This window comes from Sciurus vulgaris (genome assembly GCF_902686455.1).
Source record: "Sciurus vulgaris genome assembly, chromosome: 17".
Taxonomy (NCBI): Eukaryota; Metazoa; Chordata; class Mammalia; order Rodentia; family Sciuridae; genus Sciurus; species Sciurus vulgaris.
Window position 1 is genome coordinate 52,795,621 of NC_136478.1, and position 19,704 is coordinate 52,815,324.

The window sequence follows — 19,704 nt, forward strand, 5'->3', positions numbered from 1 at the left end:
AGTCTCTCCATTTTCCCCTAAGACTTTCTGACTCTCAGTTTCCTCACTTTATTATTTTTTTTCTTTTGCTTTCTTTCTTTTTTTTTTTCCTTTTGTGTTAAGCCCCTTTGCCACATCTGTGTGTATCTCCCTCTTTCTTTCTGTTCTCCACTCTCCTCAAGTTCCCTAAGTCCCAGATTCTCTCTCCCCCCACCAGACCCCGGATGTCCAGTTCTCTCTTCCCATGGGATTATGGGAGCTAGGGATGTCAGGAAGGTAGCAAGTGAAGCTTGGGATGGGGTTGCCTAGCAACCATTGCATTCTCTCCAGCCTGTTTCTGTTGCCTAGTAACGGCTGCCTGCCCAGAGACAGGGGCGGGACTGGGTGTGGGGGGTGGCACTTCTTGGTTTCCTATTGGGGTGGGGCTGGACTCTGGAATCACTCCTACCTGAGATCTCTAACATGCCTTGCTCCCACTTGGGTCACTGTGCACATTGTCTAGCAGTGTCTGTCCCATCAGTGCCCAAGTGCTGTGAGCTCCTCCTAGTTGCACCTCTGAGCCTGAGCTTCCTTTTAGCAGTGCCCCAGTACTGCAAGCTTATACTCAGAGCAGGGTCCTGCAGACCTGTGAACCCCTCACCAGCAACGTCCTGGGGGCTATGCTTGTGTCTAGCAGCCCTCCTTAGGGACTCTCCTCTCCACATCAGCAGTCTCCCTCAGCTTGGGGGTCTCCCTGCAGGTGGCGAGTGGGGGCCGCGGCAGCTGCGTCCCCATGAGGAGGGGAGGAAGATGCCGGCTGAGCTGCTGCTGCTGCTGATTGTCGCCTTCGCCAGTCCCAGCTGCCAGGTGCTCTCATCGCTGCGCATGGGTGAGGTCCTACAGCAGCCCCTCTCTCAGAGACCTCCTGCTGGGTCCTGGGGGTCCTTTTGGGAACCCAGGCATGCCAGTCCCCTAGGATCCAGGATCCTGGGCCTCACGTTCCAGCATTCTTCAACAACAAGGGGAGCCCTGGCCCCAACTCCTCCTTCCTCTGCACCTAGGACTTGAGACCTTCAGTTCTCTCCAGTCTCAAACTCAGGAGTCTAGACCCTTAGTCTCTATACTCCCCTCACTTCAGACCCCAGCCCCTCCTTTCTCAGGACCTGGGGGAGTCTGGTCCCCAACCCCTGTGTCCCCTCAGCTGCAATCCTGGACGACCAAACAGTGTGTGGCCGCGGTGAGCGTCTGGCCCTGGCTCTGGCCCGGGAGCAGATCAACGGGATCATCGAGGTCCCAGCCAAGGCCCGAGTGGAAGTAGACATCTTTGAGCTGCAGCGGGACAGCCAGTACGAGACCACGGACACCAGTGAGCGGGGCCACGGGGGCGTGGGGTGAGGCAGGGCAAGCCGGGGCCCTCAGTCTGTCCCCCTTCCCTGGCCTCCTCAACTTGGCCTTGTCTTCTCCTGGATCTATCTTCCCACTTCCTTTGTGTCTGTCTCTGCCTTCTCTTTCCCAGAGGGGACTGCTACTGGTCCCAGGATCCCAATCAGTAAGACGGGTAGCTTAGGGGAGGGTCAGCGAAGGCATTCTGGAGAAGGCTAGACTGAAGCAGAACTTTGACAGGTGAACAGAATGTAGACCGACACTGTTCCCAGCACACTGTGTGAAGCCCCAGCCTGCCACATGATAGGGGTGTGGAAGTGTTTATTGAGTATTGAGTGAGTGAGTGAATGAATGTTGCTACTTGAACAGATGTGCTAGGGATATTGATCTTTGCAGGCAGCTGCTTTACACCATGTTTTAGAGCTGGGGATGTAGCTCAGTGGTAGAGCACCTGCTTAGCAGGTCATAAGATGCTAGGTTTTATCCCCAGCACCACTAAGAGGTGGGGAGAAAGCATGATTTAGGCAGGTTATTCTCCTGCAGGCCTAATCAGAAGTTCTAGTATTATTTTTTTTGTGTGGGTAGTGGGGTGTGGCACCAGGGATTGAACACAGGAACACTTAACCACTGAGCCACATCCCCAGCCCTTTTTTATATTTTATTTAGAGACAGGGTCTCACTGAGTTGCTTAGGGCCTCACTAAGTTGCTGAGGCTGGCTTTGAACTCATGATCTTCCTGCCTCAGCCTCCTGAGCCACTGGGATTGCAGGAGTGCACCACCATGTCCAACTTTAGAAGTTTTATTATGTTCATGTATATTTCAGATCACCAAGAGGGAGAGTGGGGCACAGTGTTTCCTGGACTTTTTTGACTGGTGCAGCGCAGAACATGATCTGGAAAAAGCTGGGGTGGAGGGTGAGGAGGCAGATAGCTTGTGGACACATACCTGGAGTCTGGAGCTCGGGGCTGGAAGAATAATTTGGAACCAAGGAATAGTATGTGGGGTTGAGACCATCCTGACTACCAGAATGCAGGGCGTGATGAGAGAGGGGATTGTGAGTGGTTCCAGGGCTGGAGTATGACGGGAGTGGGAAGCAGAGCTGGGCAGATTGACTGGCTGGCTCAGGGAGGCCTGCAGTGCCAGGGTAAGATGCCACCTTTAGCCAAGGCAGTGGGGAGTTGCTGATGGGTTTAGACCAGGGACGAGGCTCTTGGAAGGGGAATCTGGAGGCTGGGTTTGGGCAATGAGCGAAGAGGCTGGTACATGCCTGACTTAGGAGTCCAATGTAGGACAGGGGCAGAGGAGTAAAAGAGAGGGGGCCGGATGTAAGAAATTTTGGAGGCAAAGTAGAGACAGGACTTGGTGCTTAATGTCTCTGGGGAAAGAGGCATCTGGTCTGTTCAAGTGATGGGACCTTCCCAGTGAGAAAGGCATGGAAGGAACAAGTTTGGAGGAAGATGAGATGTTCAGTTTTGATACTTTTAGTTACTTGTGGCAGAAATTCAATTCAGACTGTCTTAAGGGAAAAAGAGACCTTATTGCTAGGGGTTTACTCATTGGTAAAGCACTTGCCTAGTCCCTGGGTTCTATCCACAGCAGTACACACACACACACACACACACACACACACACACACACACACACCACAATTAAATCATGTCACTAAATGACCTGCAGACTAATTTCAGGAGGCATGACTGGATCTAGGTATTCAAATGATGTCTCAGGATTGTTCCAGGAATGGCTGGATCCAGGGGTTGAAATGATATTCTAGGAATCTCTCTGTTTTTATCTTCAGGTCCTGCTTTCCTCTGAGTTGGCTTCATTTTCAGGAATTCCCTTCTCAGCTGGAGGCAGTTCAAAGCTCACATCGCACCAGTTTAGGAAACTCAATAATAATCGTAGCAGAAGATGGGGAAGGCTCTCTCTGGTCTGATTTGAACCCAGATCCATCTCTGAACCAGTCACTGTGGCCAAGAGAATGTGGCTCTGTGACTAGCCAGGCCTGAGTCGGGTGCCAGTCAATCCTGGGAAGCCCATGGACTAAGGGGCACAATGATTTTTTTCCAGGAAAAGAGAGGGTTCTGCTGTGAGAACCCGCACTGAGCAAGCAAGGCAGCAGCTGTTTGCCTCTGAGTCTTGAGAAACATGTGTTTAAAGGGAAGATAGCAGGAGGAGTGAGGAGATGCAATGGAAGGGTGGTGTCTAGAGCAACCCAGGGGACACTGACTGTAGGTTCAGTGTGGAAGAAGTGCTGGGCACATTACAGGCAGTAGCATGACTGAAAGGATTAAGAATGAAGAAGGCAGAGGAACTGACCCCCTGGTGTCTCTCTTCCTGCCTTCCTTTGTTTCTCTCGTCTGACCTGAACCTCTGTCTTGTTTTTCTTCCTTTTATACACTCTCTTGAGGAGGGTCAGGGATTGGGTCTCTAGGACTGGGTTGATAGAGAAGGATCGGGCACCTCCAAGTGTCCAAGTCATCTCCTAGGCCAGGGCAGTCCCCTAGCAGGTGGGGTGGGAGAGGAGGCCAAAAATCCCTGACTCTGGTCTCTTCTCTGCCCCTTATAGTGTGTCAGGTCCTGCCCAAGGGGGTCGTGTCTGTCCTGGGACCCTCCTCCAGCCCAGCATCTGCCTCCACTGTGAGCCATATCTGTGGGGAGAAGGAGGTAAGGCAGGGATTGCGGGGTGCAGGGTAAGTGGTCCCTGGGAGGTGAGGGCTGGTGAGCAACAGGATGGAAGCAAAAGCTCCCTCTCTGTCCAGATCCCCCACATCAAAGTGGGTCCTGAGGAGACGCCCCGCCTCCAGTACCTTCGCTTCGCATCTGTCAGCCTATACCCCAGTAATGAGGACGTCAGCCTGGCAGTCTCCCGAATCCTCAAGTCCTTCAACTACCCCTCGGCCAGCCTCATCTGCGCCAAAGCTGAGTGTGAGGGAGGAGCTCTGGATGTTTTGTTTTGATTCCCCCAGAATGCCCCTTCCCATGTGGTTGTCCCTTCCCCCGTGGCTAGGAGCCCTGGGCAACCTGGGTACCAGGTTCTCCTAGTAGTCCCCACTGTCCCTTTCCCTTTCAGGAACTAAGACCTCTGGTTCCACAGACCCCTTCTTTCCCCAGACAGACCCAATTGGTCCACAAATGGTCACTAAGCACCTGCTTCATCCAGCCCTCTACTAGGCCCTGGTGGTTTGGCAGGGAACAGTGCTAGTCAGGTCTCTCTCTGCACAAGACTTGCTCTAGTGCTGCAGGTCATTGAACTCTTGTGACCCAGAGGGCTTCCAGGAGGTGTGTGGGGCCCTCCTGGAGGGCCTGTCTGGAAGGTTCAGAGCTTGTGTCCTGAGAAGCGGACATCTAAGCTGAATCAAAGGGGATGGTGGGGGAATATATTCCAAGCAGAGTGCTTGGCAGGGGCAGAGATGGAGGACCTAGGGAGTGTGGCTCTCTGAGATGCTCAGGAGTGCCCCTGGCTGGAGTGTAGGAGCAATGAAGCAGGAGACAAGGGGAGCCACGGAAGCTTTCTAAGCAGGGCAGGGCAAGGGCGCACAGCCAGGTTTGTGTTGTAGGAAGATAGTGTGTTGGAGAGGGACACACATAACTGGAGACCAACAAGAGGCAGGGAAAGATAATGTGTTTGGGGGCCCAGGTGGTAGAAATCAGGGTAGACAACCAAGGTAGATTGAGGGAGTAGAGGAGGGTGGGAGAGCAGGGTCACGGATGGCGCCAAAGAGGAGAACAGCAGTTGGCTCAAGGGGCACATGCTGGGTATAGCAAGTCCTGGAGACATCCAAGTGAGCCATCTGGTGGCTGGGGAGCTTGAAAGAAGGCGGACTGTGCTCTGTAACCTCTGGAAGGAATTCCTGTTTTCAAAGGTGCTCACTGAGCATCTGCTGGCTGCCAGACACCGTTGGGGTTAGGGAGACGGCAGTGAGTGAGGCAGACGGGAATCACTGTCCTTGTCAAACCTCCATTCTGATGAGAGGAGTTAGGCAGTAAACACTGTGCATAAGCGCTTTCTGTGGTTAGACACTAAGTTCCGTGAGGACATGGTAGTCAGTAATAAGGTTCTGGAATCTGAAGTGGGGTGGAGGGCAGTTTTAAACCAGATGTGGGTGTGGGCCTCATTGAGAAGGTGCCTTTGAGTAAAGCTGGAGGAGGTGAGGGAAAGACCTGTGGGGGACCTGAGGAAGAGAGTTCCAGGTAGAGGGAGCAGCCAGGGCCAAGGCCATGGTACAGAAGTGTTACTATTGTGTGTGTCGAACAGCAAGGAGGTCCTGTGGCCAGAGCTGCACGATGGGGGAGAGGAGATGTGGAGCCATCAAAGGGCTGGATGCAGAGCAGGAAGCCCTCTATCAACATCATTCTGGCTGCTGTGCAGGAAACAGACTTACAGGAGCCAGTGTGGCTTTTGCAGGAGACCAGAGATGGCTGTGGCTTGGGTCAGGGTACTGACAGTGGGATGCAGGATGGGTTCTGATGTGTTTCAAAGAGCGAGCCCAGATGGGCTGGTTGTGGGTGAGGGAGGAGGAGGGAGAGAAAGCTGGGCTTCCATCAGAGGTCTGGCCTGAGCCGCTGTCAGGCTACAGTTGCTATTCAGCCAAAGGTGGAAGATGGGGACAGGGTAATGTGGTTTTGGCAAGAAAACAGGAATGTTGTATGTGATGTCAGACATTCCAGTGAGGGATCAGAAGAGGGGCAGGACAGGAGTTTGGAGATCTGGGGAAGTGGGGTATAGGCTGAGATTTTACTTGGGGAGGATCTAGGCATTAGGTCCCTGAGCCCAGTGCCAAGGGTCCCAGCTGCACTGGGGACAGCCCCACTATCTTCTTGGCATGCCCTCTAATTCTCTGCCCGCTTCCCTATGTTGGGGAGGAGGAAGGTGTGTCTGCCCTGTGTCTGGCACCCAGAAATAAGGGCTCTAAGCCAAGACCTGACCCTCCCTCAGGCCTGCTGCGATTGGAGGAACTGGTGCGTGGCTTCCTCATCTCCAAGGAGACGCTGTCAGTGAGGATGCTGGATGACAGTCGGGACCCCACACCATTGCTCAAGGAGATCCGAGATGACAAAGTGTCTACAATCATCATCGACGCCAATGCGTCCATCTCCCACCTTGTCCTCCGTAAGGTGGGCCCCCTCTGTTCTCTCTTATTTCAAAGGGCCAAGGGCAAAAACCTTGGTAGCTGTGATCATGTCACCCAGTTCTCAGGGTCCTCAGTGGTGGGAGAGGATAATGAGACCCTCTTCTTTCATGCAGCTGATGATTAAGGCTTGTCACCTAGCCTGGCTGCTCCCTTGTCATGTGGCCCTGGACAGTCATCTCATCTTTGTGGGAAGTGAGGGCAGTGATAGTTCCTACCTCAGTGGCTTGTAGTGAGGGTTGGCAAATGAACGACCCGGGAAGTGCTTAGCACAGTGCTGGGCCAGGGTAGATGCACCTGGGTCACAACTCCTTAAGACTTTTTCTAAGGCTCTAGGTTGATGCACTTAATGTGCATCTTTAAATTACTATCACCCCACCTGCAGAACAGGTGTCATGAGCATTTTGTGGGTGAAGAAGCTAGAGTTTGTGGGGGAGGACTGGCTCAAGGGCACACAAGAGGGCCTGGAATACTAGGACCTTCCCCCATGAGCCCAGCACATTCTATCCACTAGTGACCCACGCTCATTAATCCTTCATTTGCTTCCCTGTTCTTAATTTTTCTTCATAATCTAATTTGTATTATTTTTCTCCACTTTTTTTAAAATTAAAACTATATATCATTGCTGATAATAACCCACAGAAAGAAATGCAAGTGGGCTCTGGAGGCAGGATGGCTCAGGGCAAAGGTACAGGCTCAGGAGGCAGGCTGGCCTGGAGAGGCAGCCTGGTACCTCTGTGGAGCTGTGCACAGTTGTCTTTCTCTCTCAGCTTACCTTTCTCTGACATCCACATGTAACCCTCCACTTCCTGCAGTGCAGGAAATACAAGTTGGTTCCCTGAAATAATTCTCATGGGGGTCAGGACTGGGCATTCACGGGACAGAGAAGGCTTCCAGACTTATTCTTGAGGTTTGTGAGAAAGGGGACTCAAAAAATGAGCCTGAAGATTTGAACGGGCAGCCTTTGGTCACACAGTGCTTTCCCGAGCTTATGTGTGACAGGGCTGAGTCCTACACATTAGCAGCCCAACACCTTTTGGGCAATGTGAGGGTTAAGTTCAAGTTCCTGTCCCTGTCCAGCCCATTTCTGAGGCTTTCCTTCATTTCTAGAAGGAAGTCTGCCAAGTGCCTTTATGAGAAAGAGCAGGCCTTTGGGGGACCCTTTGTCTCCTCTAACAAAATCTCTGTTCACCCTGGGGCACCAAGGGACCAAGGTCTCCCTCTGCCCTCATTGTCTACTTTCCTCTGTTTTTCTGTCTCTGGGTGTTACTTACTGTGCTTTCCATTGGATATCCTCTCGTCAGGCCTGCCACTAAATCTCTCTTCCTTTCTTTGGTTCCCTGATTGCTGCCTGCTGGACGTCCACCTCTCATGCTGCCTCTTGGCTTCTCCTGTATTCTCCAGGCCTCAGAGCTGGGAATGACCTCAGCATTTTACAAGTACATCCTCACCACCATGGTGCGTACCCCTGCCATCCCCCACCACCTCCCCCCGTGTCTGCCCCACTTGGGATTTGGCCCCAGCCCTCACCACCTCTGCTTGGTCTCAGGACTTCCCTATCCTGCATCTGGATGGTATTGTGGAGGACTCTTCCAACATCCTGGGCTTCTCCATGTTCAACACCTCCCATCCCTTCTACCCTGAGTTTGTGCGCAGCCTCAATATGTCCTGGAGGGAGAACTGTGAAGCCAGCACCTACCCGGGCCCTGCGGTGAGCACAAAAACCCAGTCACACTCAGAGACACACTGCACAGATGCTTCCAGGGGCCCCTTTCAGACCTCACTGAGATCATACTCTGAACCCTCTGGTGCCCCAGAGGCCTTGCAATATGATGCCGTGACAAGTTGAACTGTGTCCTCCTCCCCGCTTCCCACACTGCTACAGCCACAGAGGTGCCTCTGCTGTCCCTGCACATGCACAGCTCCAGCTTTTGCACATGCCTATCCTTCTGCTTCCCATGTACTGTCCCACTGAACCAGTGGCTGCCCCTCATCTCCAGGTATGTGCTCAGATATTCTCTTGGCTATAAGACCTTCCTTGGTTCCTCTGTCTTTAAAAAGGAAAAGCACTCGCTTTGTAACCCCCTTCCCTGCTTCCTTCTTCCCTGCAGCACTAACATTTAATCACCATGTGACATATAGAGAGAGATCTGTAGACTGTAAGTTCCCTGAGGGCAGGCATTTCTGTCCAGTTTGCTCACCATTGTACCCCAGCACCTCCAACAGCCTGGCTTGTGGTAGGTGTCTGATAAATATATGTTGAATAAATGCAAACATACAAAAGAGGCTTATTTATGTGTATTTGTTTGTAGACACCTATTCATATACTGAGATACCAAGACACTTCTGCCTGCACCAAATTATCCACAGATGCCAAGATGTGTGATCAAGATGTGTGTATACAGAGATCACACCCTGACACGGGCAGAGGCACATTAGTATTTACCCCTGTACACACCAAATGGCACACTGAGCCCTTCATACCAACCCAGTGAAGGTGCATGCTCACACATACACATGTGTGCACCCACCACCAGCCAGGGCATATACAACACTCATGGTGTGCCAGGCCCTGATCTGAGCATTTTATGAGCTTTCTCTCTCTCTTGTCCCACAGTGCTCAGAGCTGGTGACTATTGCTATTCCCATTTTACAGGGAAAGAAACTAAGCCTCAAGAGAATGGTAGGGACATGGCCATAGCACCAGGAAACAGCAGAGCTGGGCCTGCAGCAGTCACTGCCTCCCTGATCCCACACCCACTGGCACATAAACAAATGGGCACATCCATGTAACCCATTCCCATGAGCATACCCCACACACACTCAAGATAGGGAGTGGCTGTTCCTCACCTGCTTTGACCATGCATTGACCCCTGGAGTGCCTGCTTCTGTGAGAGACATATCTGGCCCTCCAGGCAAACCCTCTTAGATTTGCCTTCCCCTGGTAGACATGTGACCACGCACAGTCCACCAGAGCTATTCCTACCAAGGCATGGGACAAACGAACAACTTCCCAACTGTCATCCACATGTCCTAAGAGAGACCAGACCGCTTCTTCCCTCCTGACCCCCTGGTTTCCTGTTCCTGTGAGGACAGGAACCATCCAAGAACCTGGGGATGGTACCATGAGGGGGCTTCAAGTTTACCTGGCTAAACTGCCTCTTTTTCTCCACACATGCTTCTGCTTGCTCTAGCTGTCAGCTGCCCTGATGTTTGATGCTGTGCATGTGGTGGTGAGTGCTGTCCGAGAGCTGAACCGTAGCCAGGAAATCGGTGTCAAGCCGCTGGCCTGTACATCGGCCAACATTTGGCCCCATGGGACCAGCCTCATGAACTACCTGCGCATGGTGAGCTAGGAGCAGGGGAACTTGTGGGAGGTGGGCAGTGGCTACCTCTGACAGGGGCACTCACCATGTCCACCCTGTGGCCCTTGCCCTCTCCCCCACCTCCAACCCCACTACCCACTGCCTTTGGGTTTCTTCTGGGCCTCCTCCTCACTCTCGCATCTTGTCTGTCCATTCCCAACTGTCCTCTGCCTGTCTGGGCTGTATGCTTTCTCTGGGTCCTGCTGTCTTGCTCCTGGTCTGCTTTGTGCCATCTCCCCTTGTGCCATCTTCTTTTTGACCATGATCCCTTTCCTGGTCCCTCTCCTGTTCCTTCCCTCTCTTTTCTGTGATTGTCTGGTCTCCACTGGGTCTTTCTGCCCATCTCTGGGCCCTGCCACCCTTCCCTCTGCCCCACCTCCTGCCCTGCTAGGTAGAGTATGATGGGCTGACCGGGCGGGTCGAGTTCAACAGCAAAGGGCAGAGGACCAACTACACCCTGCGCATCCTAGAGAAGTCCCGGCAGGGCCACCGTGAGGTGAGCAGGCCCAGGATGTACCAGAGCCCTGCTGGGATTTGGGTGGGTGGGCCTAGAGACTGCTGTGTCCCTGGGCAGGGCCTGGGGCTGATGGCGCCCTCTCTGCCCCTAGATAGGGGTGTGGTACTCTAACCGGACCCTGGCCATGAATGCTACCACCTTGGACATCAACCTGTCACAGACGCTGGCCAACAAGACACTGGTGGTCACAACCATTCTGGTGAGTGGCCCTGGGGAAGGAGGGCACTGTAGGTTAAGGGGTTCAAATATTGGGCCTTCCCTGAGCAGTAGTCCAGCTTTATCCTAGCTCTCCTGTGAGGTGGAGGGAAACTTCACTGGCATAAGGCACAGTGTACTGACTAGCAGGGGATATGGCCCATGTACCCACCAGCTCCCAACTGTGACCAGGGTGTCACCATGCTAACCACATGGGAGCCAGATTCAGCCTTGGGTTCTTCACATGTCTGACCCATGGTGGGCTCTTGATAATAGCTATTTCTAGAATGGTTGTTTTCTTATACTTGCCAACCTAGTAAATTGACACATGCCAACTTATTTAGTGTATATGCTGAAGATGTGGAAACTAAAGATCAAAGAGGTGAAGCAACTTGCTGAGGAACACAGTGCAGATACGTGATATAGCCAGGACTGGAAGCCATGTCTTTAAGGATCCAGAGTCTGAATCTTAAGTGCTCTGCTCAGAAGATCCAGTCCTCTCCATACTTAGAACAGCTAAAGGCATTGTTTTGTAGCTCTCAGGCTTCTGTTCCTGCATTTTACCAAATCAGAGGTAGAGGGGCCTTGGGGTGTCAGTGATTATTCACTGCAGCAGGTACTATGCTAGGCCCTTGCAGGTATTGTTCTTGAGACCTCACAGCTAGCCTGTGAGGTTGTTTTTATTTTCCTCCTTTTGACAGTAAGGAGATGGCATGCAATGAACCCTGGTAGGTCTGAGCATCAGGCTTAGAGTCTGTACCCTCTCTGTTACACCCTGTTGCCTCCCATCAAGTCAGGCAGGTTCTGGCGCACAGGGCCTGATGAGCAGGGGCTTCCCTGAGCAGCTGGGCCTGGAGACTGGACATGCTGGGCAGCCACACTCTTCATAGCAGCCAAGTCCAGAGCCTGCTGCCTTCCCTTGTCCAAGGGAACTGCTAATAGCTGTGGAGGCCAAGGTTCAAAGAGGATTTGCAGAGGGTTCCACAGGCTGTCAGGGATCCTGTAAGCAACAAATCACAGAGCTCTTCCCTTGGTTTCTAGGAAACTCCTGATCTAAAGTGGACTTGGAGTCCCTTTGGAGAAGGGCCAGTGAGTCTGTTGCAAAGGGACAGATGGCCTGCAGACAGGAAACCAGTCACTTCCTAATAGCCTCACCAAGGGGCCCTGAGGGCTGGGCTGGCATGGAGCAGTGGGCACCCCTGTGCATGTACTGTGTTGTCAGTCCCTGAAGCCACCTGGAGGCAGAACACTGAGGTCCTTGGGGAGCAAGGGTCAGAGGTCAGGGAGAAGATGTTTGGAGAGCCAGTCCATGCGCCGGACTCTGAGTCTCTCCTCTCTTTTCTCCCCAAGGCCTGAGAGCCAATATTATTCTTCTCTTACTGAGGTTCATTTTCTTCTTGATGGGTTGGTTCACTCACCCATTCCACAAATGTTTACTAAAGCTACTATGTGCCTGGCCATCACGTAAATTCTAGAGGCACAGAAATGAGTCACAGTTGCTCTCAAGTGGCACTAGGGAGGTGATTCCACCCTGAACACAGTCCTTCCAACCCAAAATAATGAGGGATTTCCAGAGAAAGGAGGGACTGATGTAGCTTTAGAGGCCTGAGGAAGACCTCATGGAGAGGTTACATCAGATGGGGTTTTGGAAGTTGTATAGAAGTGTTGTGCAGAACATCCGGGACAGCAAGAGCAGCAGGAGCGGGGGCCTTGGGATGTTTGTTAGTTTGGATGGGGGGGCGGCAGCCTGTGTGTGCAACAGAATGTGTTTTCTTTCTTTTTGTGGTGCTGGGGATGGAACCCAGGGCCTTACACATCTAGGCAAGTGTTCTGCCACTGAGCCACACCCACAGCTTCACTATTTTCTGACCTGGTTTTTTGGGCAGGGCCTGTGTCAGACATACGGGGTTACATGTGTGAGTCACACTGATGCCTTGGCCAGACGTGGGTCAGGACTTGTCTCATTCCCTACTCTGTCCTCAGGGCCTAGGACAGTGCCTGGCAACTGCAAGCAAGAGGTGTGTGGGTCATGATGGGATAGAAGTGGTCCAGGGAGCTGTAGGGCAGAAGAGGGGAAGGGTCTCTGAAGGCCTGCTTATGCTTGCTCTTTATTTGGAAGAGAGTACTAAGCAGGAAGGGCAAGGCCAGATTCTGATGTCAGGAGAGCTCCTGGGCCCACCATGTAGGATGCTGTAGGGAAGACACCTGGGTGGGAGGAGGGGGCTTCCGATGTGGATGTTAAGAAGTAGTGCAGCCGGGCACGGTGGTGCACACCTATAATCTCATGCTCAGGAGGCTGAGGCAGGAGGATCAAGAGTTCAAAGTTCAAAGCCAGCCTCAGCAACCTAGCGAGGCCCTAAGAAACTCTGTAAGACCCTGTCGCTAAATAAAATTTTAAAAATGCCTGGGGATGGGGCTCAGTGGTTAAGCACCCCTGAGTTCAATCTCCAGTACTCCCCCACCAAAAAAAGTAGTAGTGCAGGGCAGGCAGGGCCAGCTCAGTGAGAGCAGAGGAGGCCATGTGATGGGGCACCGGCTGGAGTTGTCCCTGGAGTGGGGGCTGTTTTAGTCAACTTTTGTGTTACTGTGACTACACTCCTGACAAGAACAATTAGAGGGACTGGGGTTGTGGCTCAGCGGTGGAGCACTTGCCTAGCGTGTGTGAGGCACTGGGTTCGATCCTCAGCACCACATAAAAATAAATAAAATAAAGGTATTGTGTCCATCTACAACTAAACGATATTTTTTTCTTTAAAAGAACAATTAGAGGAGGAAAAGTTTATTTGGAATTCACGGTTTCAGAGGTCTCAGTTTATGGATAGCCAGCTCCGTTCCCGAGGGTTTGAGGCGAGGCAGAACATCATGGCGCAAAGGTGTGGTGAAGGAAAGCAGCTGCAAACATGGTGCCCAGGAAGAAGAGAGAGAATGGGCTCAGGGCCTAGGCTCCACTTGCCAGATATAAAATACATACCCTGAAGGCATGCTCCCAAACACCTGTCTCCTCCAGGCACACCTTACCTGCCTTCAGTTACTGCTCAGTTAACCCCATCAGGGGATTAATTTACTGATCGGGTTGATGCTCTCATAGCCCGTTCATTTTATCTCTAAACCCTGCATTGTCTCACGCATGTGTTTTTGGGAGGCTCCTCATATCTAAGCCATGGCAGGGGCTCATGGCTCTGAAGCTGCAGGGGGTGAGCTGGCTCTGAGGTTGTGTGAGGTGGGGGTGCAGAAGTTCTAAGGAAATGAGGTCAGGCCGGGGCCTGCCTTCCTCACCCCAACCTTAGGCTCTGGTCTGTTCTGATGATTCTTTTCCTCAAACTGTGGCCTCACCCCAGCCTTTGGTGACTGGTGTGGCAGTAAGAGCCCTTACTGTGGAGTAGACAGACTTCAGTCCATTCCTGGCTCCCATTCAAGCCCTCTAACTCTCCAGTGTACATACCTTCATCTGTAACATGAGTCCAGTGGGCCCCCTGGAGGGGCCATGGGAGCAGTGCATGTGCTAAGAGCCCCTGCAGTGCCCAGCATACAAGGCCACCAAGTGCACCAGAGCCCTCCCTTGCCCTTCCTCGCCCTCCTGCACTTGTATCCACAATGAAAATAGCTGTCACAGTGGCCAACGCCTCTGAGCACCGTGCAGAGCCCTTCACTGGTGGTACTCAATCTTCACAGGAGCCCTGGCTGGGGTCAGTACCTTTATGACCCTGATTCTCAGATGAAGAAACTAAAGGCACAGGGGGGTTAAGTGACATGCCAAAGGTCACTCAACCAGAAGACAGTAGAGAGTAGAGCCAATTTAAGTTGATAGAACCTGTGTGCCTGTCCCTTGCACCCCATTGCCCCAAGTTCTGCTGCTTCTTGAGTCTTCAGGGTGATGTTCTAGGCCTGACACTGCTGTTCACACATTGAGCAACTCTCTCTCTGTCCTCCCTTCCCTCCTTGAAAGTGAGGAGATTAAAGTATTGTATTCATAACAGAGTGGGGGGGGGGCGTGGACTAGATCAGGGTCATATACACTACTCTAGGAAGTCACAAACATGGATTTGAGTCCAGGGCAATCAGCTTATAAAGCATGTTCTAGAACACCCTACTTTAATTTTGTTTTTACTTTCAGGAGATTTTTTTCCCTTGCGGTGCTGGACATGGAACCTAGAGACTTGAACATCTCCAGCCTCAAGAGATTTTTACTGAAGTATAACATGCACATAGAAAATTGCAGATATTGTAAATGTAACTTGACACACTAGATTTTCAAAAGCTGAACATATACATGCTATCTATGCAACCAGCCCCTCACTCCTGAAGCCGCCTTGTACCCCTTTCTGTCACTAACCTGCCCACCTCTCAACTTCCATCCCCAGAATAGTTTGCCTGCCTTTGAACTTCATATAAATGACATCATACTGGTATGCCCTGTGTCTGACTCCCTTTGCATTTATGAGATCCACCCATCGCATGTAGTTTAGACTTGTATGTTCTGTGATGCAAAGGTACTACAATTCACTTACCCATCAAATGTAGATGGACATTTGAATTGTTTCTGATTTTTGCTATTATGAACAGTAGTACCACTAGTTACATTCTTGCCCATGAATTTGTACTGGAATGTCTCTGGCGGATGTTTCGGGAAGAATTGCTGGGTTATAGGTGTGTGTTTCAGCTTCATAGCTACTGCAAAAGCATTTTCCAAGTGGTTGCACCACTTCATTCCCTGAGCAGTGTATGACTGACAGTTCCAGTTGCTCTTTGTCATCAGTGGTGAGTATATTTATAGGTACCAGTGATGTGTGGTGGTTTTCATTTGTACTCAGTCACATTTTGTGTTTATTGGTTATTTGAAAATCCTCCTTTGGGAAGCTCTTGCTCAAGTCTTTGTCTGTTTTTTAAAAATTGGGATATATGACCTTTTTTATTGATTTTGGAGTTATTCATACATCTGGATTCCAGTCCTTGGTGAGATATGTGTATTGCAAATATCGCCTGTCCTTTTGTGACACCTTTTTTATTCTCAGTTGTATATATTGATAAAAAGTCTTAGTTTTTTAAATTTTACTAAGGTCTGTTTTATCAGCATTTTTGGGTTAATGTTTTAGAATTTAAGAATTCCTTGCTTACCACACAGGTCATGAAGGTATTTTATTTATTTTCTGAAAACATAATAATTTTGCCTTTTACATTTAAATCTGTGTTTCCTCTGAAATTGACTTCTATGACTCATGTGAGGTGGGAGGTGGTCAGAATACATTTTTTTCCGTATGGATCTTAAATTGAATGGTACCATTTTTGTGTCTGTGTGTAGTATTGGAGAATTGAACCCAGGGCATTGCGTATTCTAGGCAAGTGCTCTACCACTAAGCTACATCCCCAGTCTTTTTTAGTTTGTCTTGAGGCAGGGTCTCTCCAAGTCACTGAGGCTGGCCTCAAACTTGATCCACTTGCCTCAGCCTCCCAAGTATACACTACCACACCTGACTGAATTGCACTGTTTATTAAAATGATCATTTTCCTCTCTTCCCCACAGTCTTACCTTTGTCATAAATCAATATCCATTTATGTGTGGTTTTCCTAATACTCCATTTAATTGTCCGTTGCCCCTCTTTTTCTAATACCACATTGTCTTAAACATCATAGCTCAATTTAAATGTTGACTTTCTGTGGAATGAGCTACCAGTTTTGATGATCTTCTTTAGGATTGCTTTGGTCCTTCCTGACCCTTGCATTTCCATATACTAACCACAGAGTCATGTCCCCAGTCCATATAATTTTAAATATCAGACTTTAATTTTTAAAAATCATGACCTCAGGGGAGTGACAGAGATAATGGAAATCTAGGTAAAATAGAATTCAAAGGATAAAGGGGGTAAGGAGTGAAAAATCAGCATTCTTCCCTCCCTGGTTCCTCATTTTCTTTGCTTGGAGGCCACCATCCTTCCAGAAATGTCTGTGCATCTGCAGCCACATGTCTGTTCTTTCTATCACAAAGAAGAGCATATTGTACACGTTGTTCTGTAGCTTGTTTTTTTTTTCCTCTTAATATATCTTATAGACTTTGCTATTTTAATAGTTGCCTGGGATTCTTTTATGACATCGTTGATCTCTTTATCTTGTCCCAAATTAGGTTGTTTCAGTCATTGTTCCCACCTCAGGCACTGCTGCGATGCCTTTCCTGGACCTGTGTTTCTGGCTATAGATGCTCACCATTCCAGGACGAGCTCCTAGAGCCAGACTGCAGCACGCCCCTACCTGCCTGCTGTGCGGGGCTTCCACCTTAGAGTCTATTTGAAGAAACCTGAAGATATTGGGTTTGGGGCCCCTTTTAAAGACCTTTGGTTGTGGGGGTTCAGGGCTCTGACTCTTAGATCATTGTTTTCTGACCCTGAGCTCTCCCTTAGGCCCCAGTTTCTGTTTTTATCTCTATAAGCTCAGACCCTGACTCTGAGACCTTGAACCCACGTTCCTCAATCTTGACTTTGGAGATCAGCTTGACCAGGGCTTCAGAATGCATGGTGCCTCGGTTGTGAATCTCAGCTCTGTCCTCTATCCCTTCCCCTGGCTTTCCTTTAGCTATATGTCACTTTACCTTCCTGAGCCTCCTTTTCCTCCTCTGTATACCAAGAGGGCTGTATGAAGGCCTTCCAGCTCCAGCATGGGTGCTTCTCTTTAAATTCTTGATTTCTGATCCTCCAGTTTTGTTACCTGACCCAGAAGCCCCATCTCTGTGTCTGGCTTTCCCATGTCCACTTTATGATTCTGTCCAGCTGAGCTCAGTCTAGCATAAGTGGAGCAGAGCTTTGGAATCAGACTGACTTGTCCTTCTGAGCTACTTATGACTTCACTTCTGTGGACCTCAGTGTCCTCATCTCTAAAACGGAGGTAATAATACCGACCTCCCACACTGACAGAAGAGCTGTCACACAGCAAGCCTACAAGAAATGCTAGCTGCTGCTGCTATTATTAGTATTATCTCACATTCCTGCTCCCAGTTCCACAATTTTGGATTTGAAAAGGCAGCTTGTAGAGAAAGAGAAACACTGACTTCTCTCCATCCTGTTGTCCCTCAGCTGCAGGCCTCTGGGATCCTGGAGCCTAGGGCCAATGACAGAAGGCCTCATGGGAGGAGACTCTGTCTATTCCTTTGTAACAAACCACCCCAAAACCCAAACACTTAAAATGATAATGATTCATTAGTTCCTGAGATTCTGTGGGTCAAGTGGGCTGCTCTCCGCTGGTCTTTCCTGGGCTTACTGTGGCTATACTCAGTTGGTGGTCAAGCTGCACAGGAAGATCCAGAATGGTTGTAGGTGCTGGCTCTTTCTGGCCCACCTTGGTCCACTCATCTTCCAACAGACTGGCCTGGATTTCTTTACATGGGTGTCCCTGAGAGCTCTTCTGTAAGCTGAGGCTCTGGAATTCACACATTCTTTTGGCCAAAGCAAGTCATAAGTCCAGCCTGACCCAAGTAGTGAGGAGATAGACTCCACCTGGAAGAGGCAGCAAGATATTATGTTCTCATCTATCACAGAGCTCAGTAATTATAAATGGTGACAGGTCATTTGCCCTTTATGAACCTCAGTGTACACATGTGTAAAGATGATTCTAATATTGCTTATTTATTTATTTAGGTATACTGGAGATTGAATCCAGGGCACTCTACCACTGAACTACATCCCCAGCCCTTCTATTTTTTATTTTGAGACAGAATCTCACTAAATCATTCAGGCTGGTCTCAAACTTGCAGTCCTCCTGCTTCAGCCTCCTGAGTCCCTGGGATTATAGGCATGAGTCCCCACACCCAGCTAATATTGCATGTTTTAGTGTTAGGTGTCTGCGAGGAATTAAAGTGAGGACACACACACGGCCAGTGCTCAATACACAGTAACCATCATGCATGTTATTACCCAAACTTTCTCCCCTGATTATTTCCCAAGTCCTTTCATTCATTAGTCCAAAGAGACTGTACCAACAACCATTTAGACAATCGCTGTGTCAAGATAGGTTTCCCTTTTGTTATGATTATCTCCTCATGACTTGTCTTACTGGCATTTTGGATGTTCTCTCTGCTTTTGGTTTCTTTGGCCACAATGGGGTCAGTAAAATTTGCTTACAACCCTCAGAAATAAGCATCAATGTAGCAAAAGGTCAGGGATTACAAACTGGCAGGTGTGTGTATTTGGCCTGCAGAGCATTAAAACAAATGGTATTAGAATTCGAATTAGTTACTAACATTTATAATCAGGAGATTTTACGAAACAATCTAGGTTTCCAAATTGTGTTGAAATTGCACCATCTGGCATCTCAGGCCTACTTCCCTCATGGTAGTGCTGGGCTGGAGCTAAATCCTGGTAGGTAGGGGGACGCATGCTTTGGCCCATTGGTGGCTCATGAAGTCAGCTTATTGAGTCACTATTGGTAGCATTAAAAATGAAGTAGGGCAGAAAAGAAAATATCCATGGGTTGCCCGTGGTCACCAAGGGCAAGGACTGCTTTGTGGAATTAGGTCTAGTTATGTGTGTGCATGTGTGGGGGTGACTTGAGTTGCAAGGTAAACTCTCTCTTACTGTGGTTCATAATAAAAAAATATGGAAAGCCCTGTTCTAGTTTGGCATAAGCTCTATCCAATCCTGTTCTCTCCCAACTCCCTCCTCCCTTATAGGCATTTCAACTGAAGACCAAGGAACATCAGGTTGGCTGTGGAGATTAAAATGGCTCCCTGTGATCTGCTGGGGGCTGGCAGGGTCCATGTGCTTTCCTCCCAGATTTCAGGCCTGTTTCCCACTCAGCATTTGTGAGGATGCATGCAGTGAATCCGTCCTCCTGACTCTGCGAGCAGATTGCTGCTCTGGCTGCCTGATCCAGGCTCTCCAGGCTCACGGGGCTCTGGGATCCCCAGTTCAGACAGAGATACCCAGTTTTTGACCCCTGCTCTCTTTTGCTTACCCAGGAAAACCCCTATGTCATGCGACGGCCCAACTTCCAGGCGCTGTCGGGGAACGAACGCTTTGAGGGCTTCTGTGTGGACATGCTGCGGGAGCTGGCTGAGCTGCTGCGCTTCCGCTACCGCCTGCGGTTGGTGGAGGATGGGCTGTATGGGGCGCCCGAGCCCAATGGCTCCTGGACTGGCATGGTTGGCGAGCTCATCAACCGGGTACGGCT

At 50.2% G+C, this 19,704-nt stretch overlaps 1 protein-coding gene across 3 annotated transcripts in view; it reads left to right on the forward strand.

Annotated features, from left to right (window-relative positions):
* The window catches only part of GRIK5 (glutamate ionotropic receptor kainate type subunit 5), a 54,956-nt gene that overhangs the window by 2,756 nt on the left and 32,496 nt on the right, over positions 1-19,704 (forward strand). For 2 of the 3 annotated variants that reach the window (XM_079119390.1, XM_079119391.1), the window contains exons 2-12: positions 719-847; positions 1,160-1,324; positions 3,912-4,009; positions 4,105-4,270; positions 6,282-6,460; positions 7,879-7,932; positions 8,024-8,185; positions 9,669-9,821; positions 10,231-10,335; positions 10,448-10,555; positions 19,493-19,696. In XM_079119390.1, the coding sequence (XP_078975516.1) occupies positions 769-847; positions 1,160-1,324; positions 3,912-4,009; positions 4,105-4,270; positions 6,282-6,460; positions 7,879-7,932; positions 8,024-8,185; positions 9,669-9,821; positions 10,231-10,335; positions 10,448-10,555; positions 19,493-19,696 (1,473 nt within the window). In that variant the 5' untranslated portion in view covers positions 719-768. The remainder of the gene's footprint in view (positions 1-718; positions 848-1,159; positions 1,325-3,911; positions 4,010-4,104; positions 4,271-6,281; positions 6,461-7,878; positions 7,933-8,023; positions 8,186-9,668; positions 9,822-10,230; positions 10,336-10,447; positions 10,556-19,492; positions 19,697-19,704) is intronic. The other variant, XM_079119392.1, reaches the window with a different exon arrangement.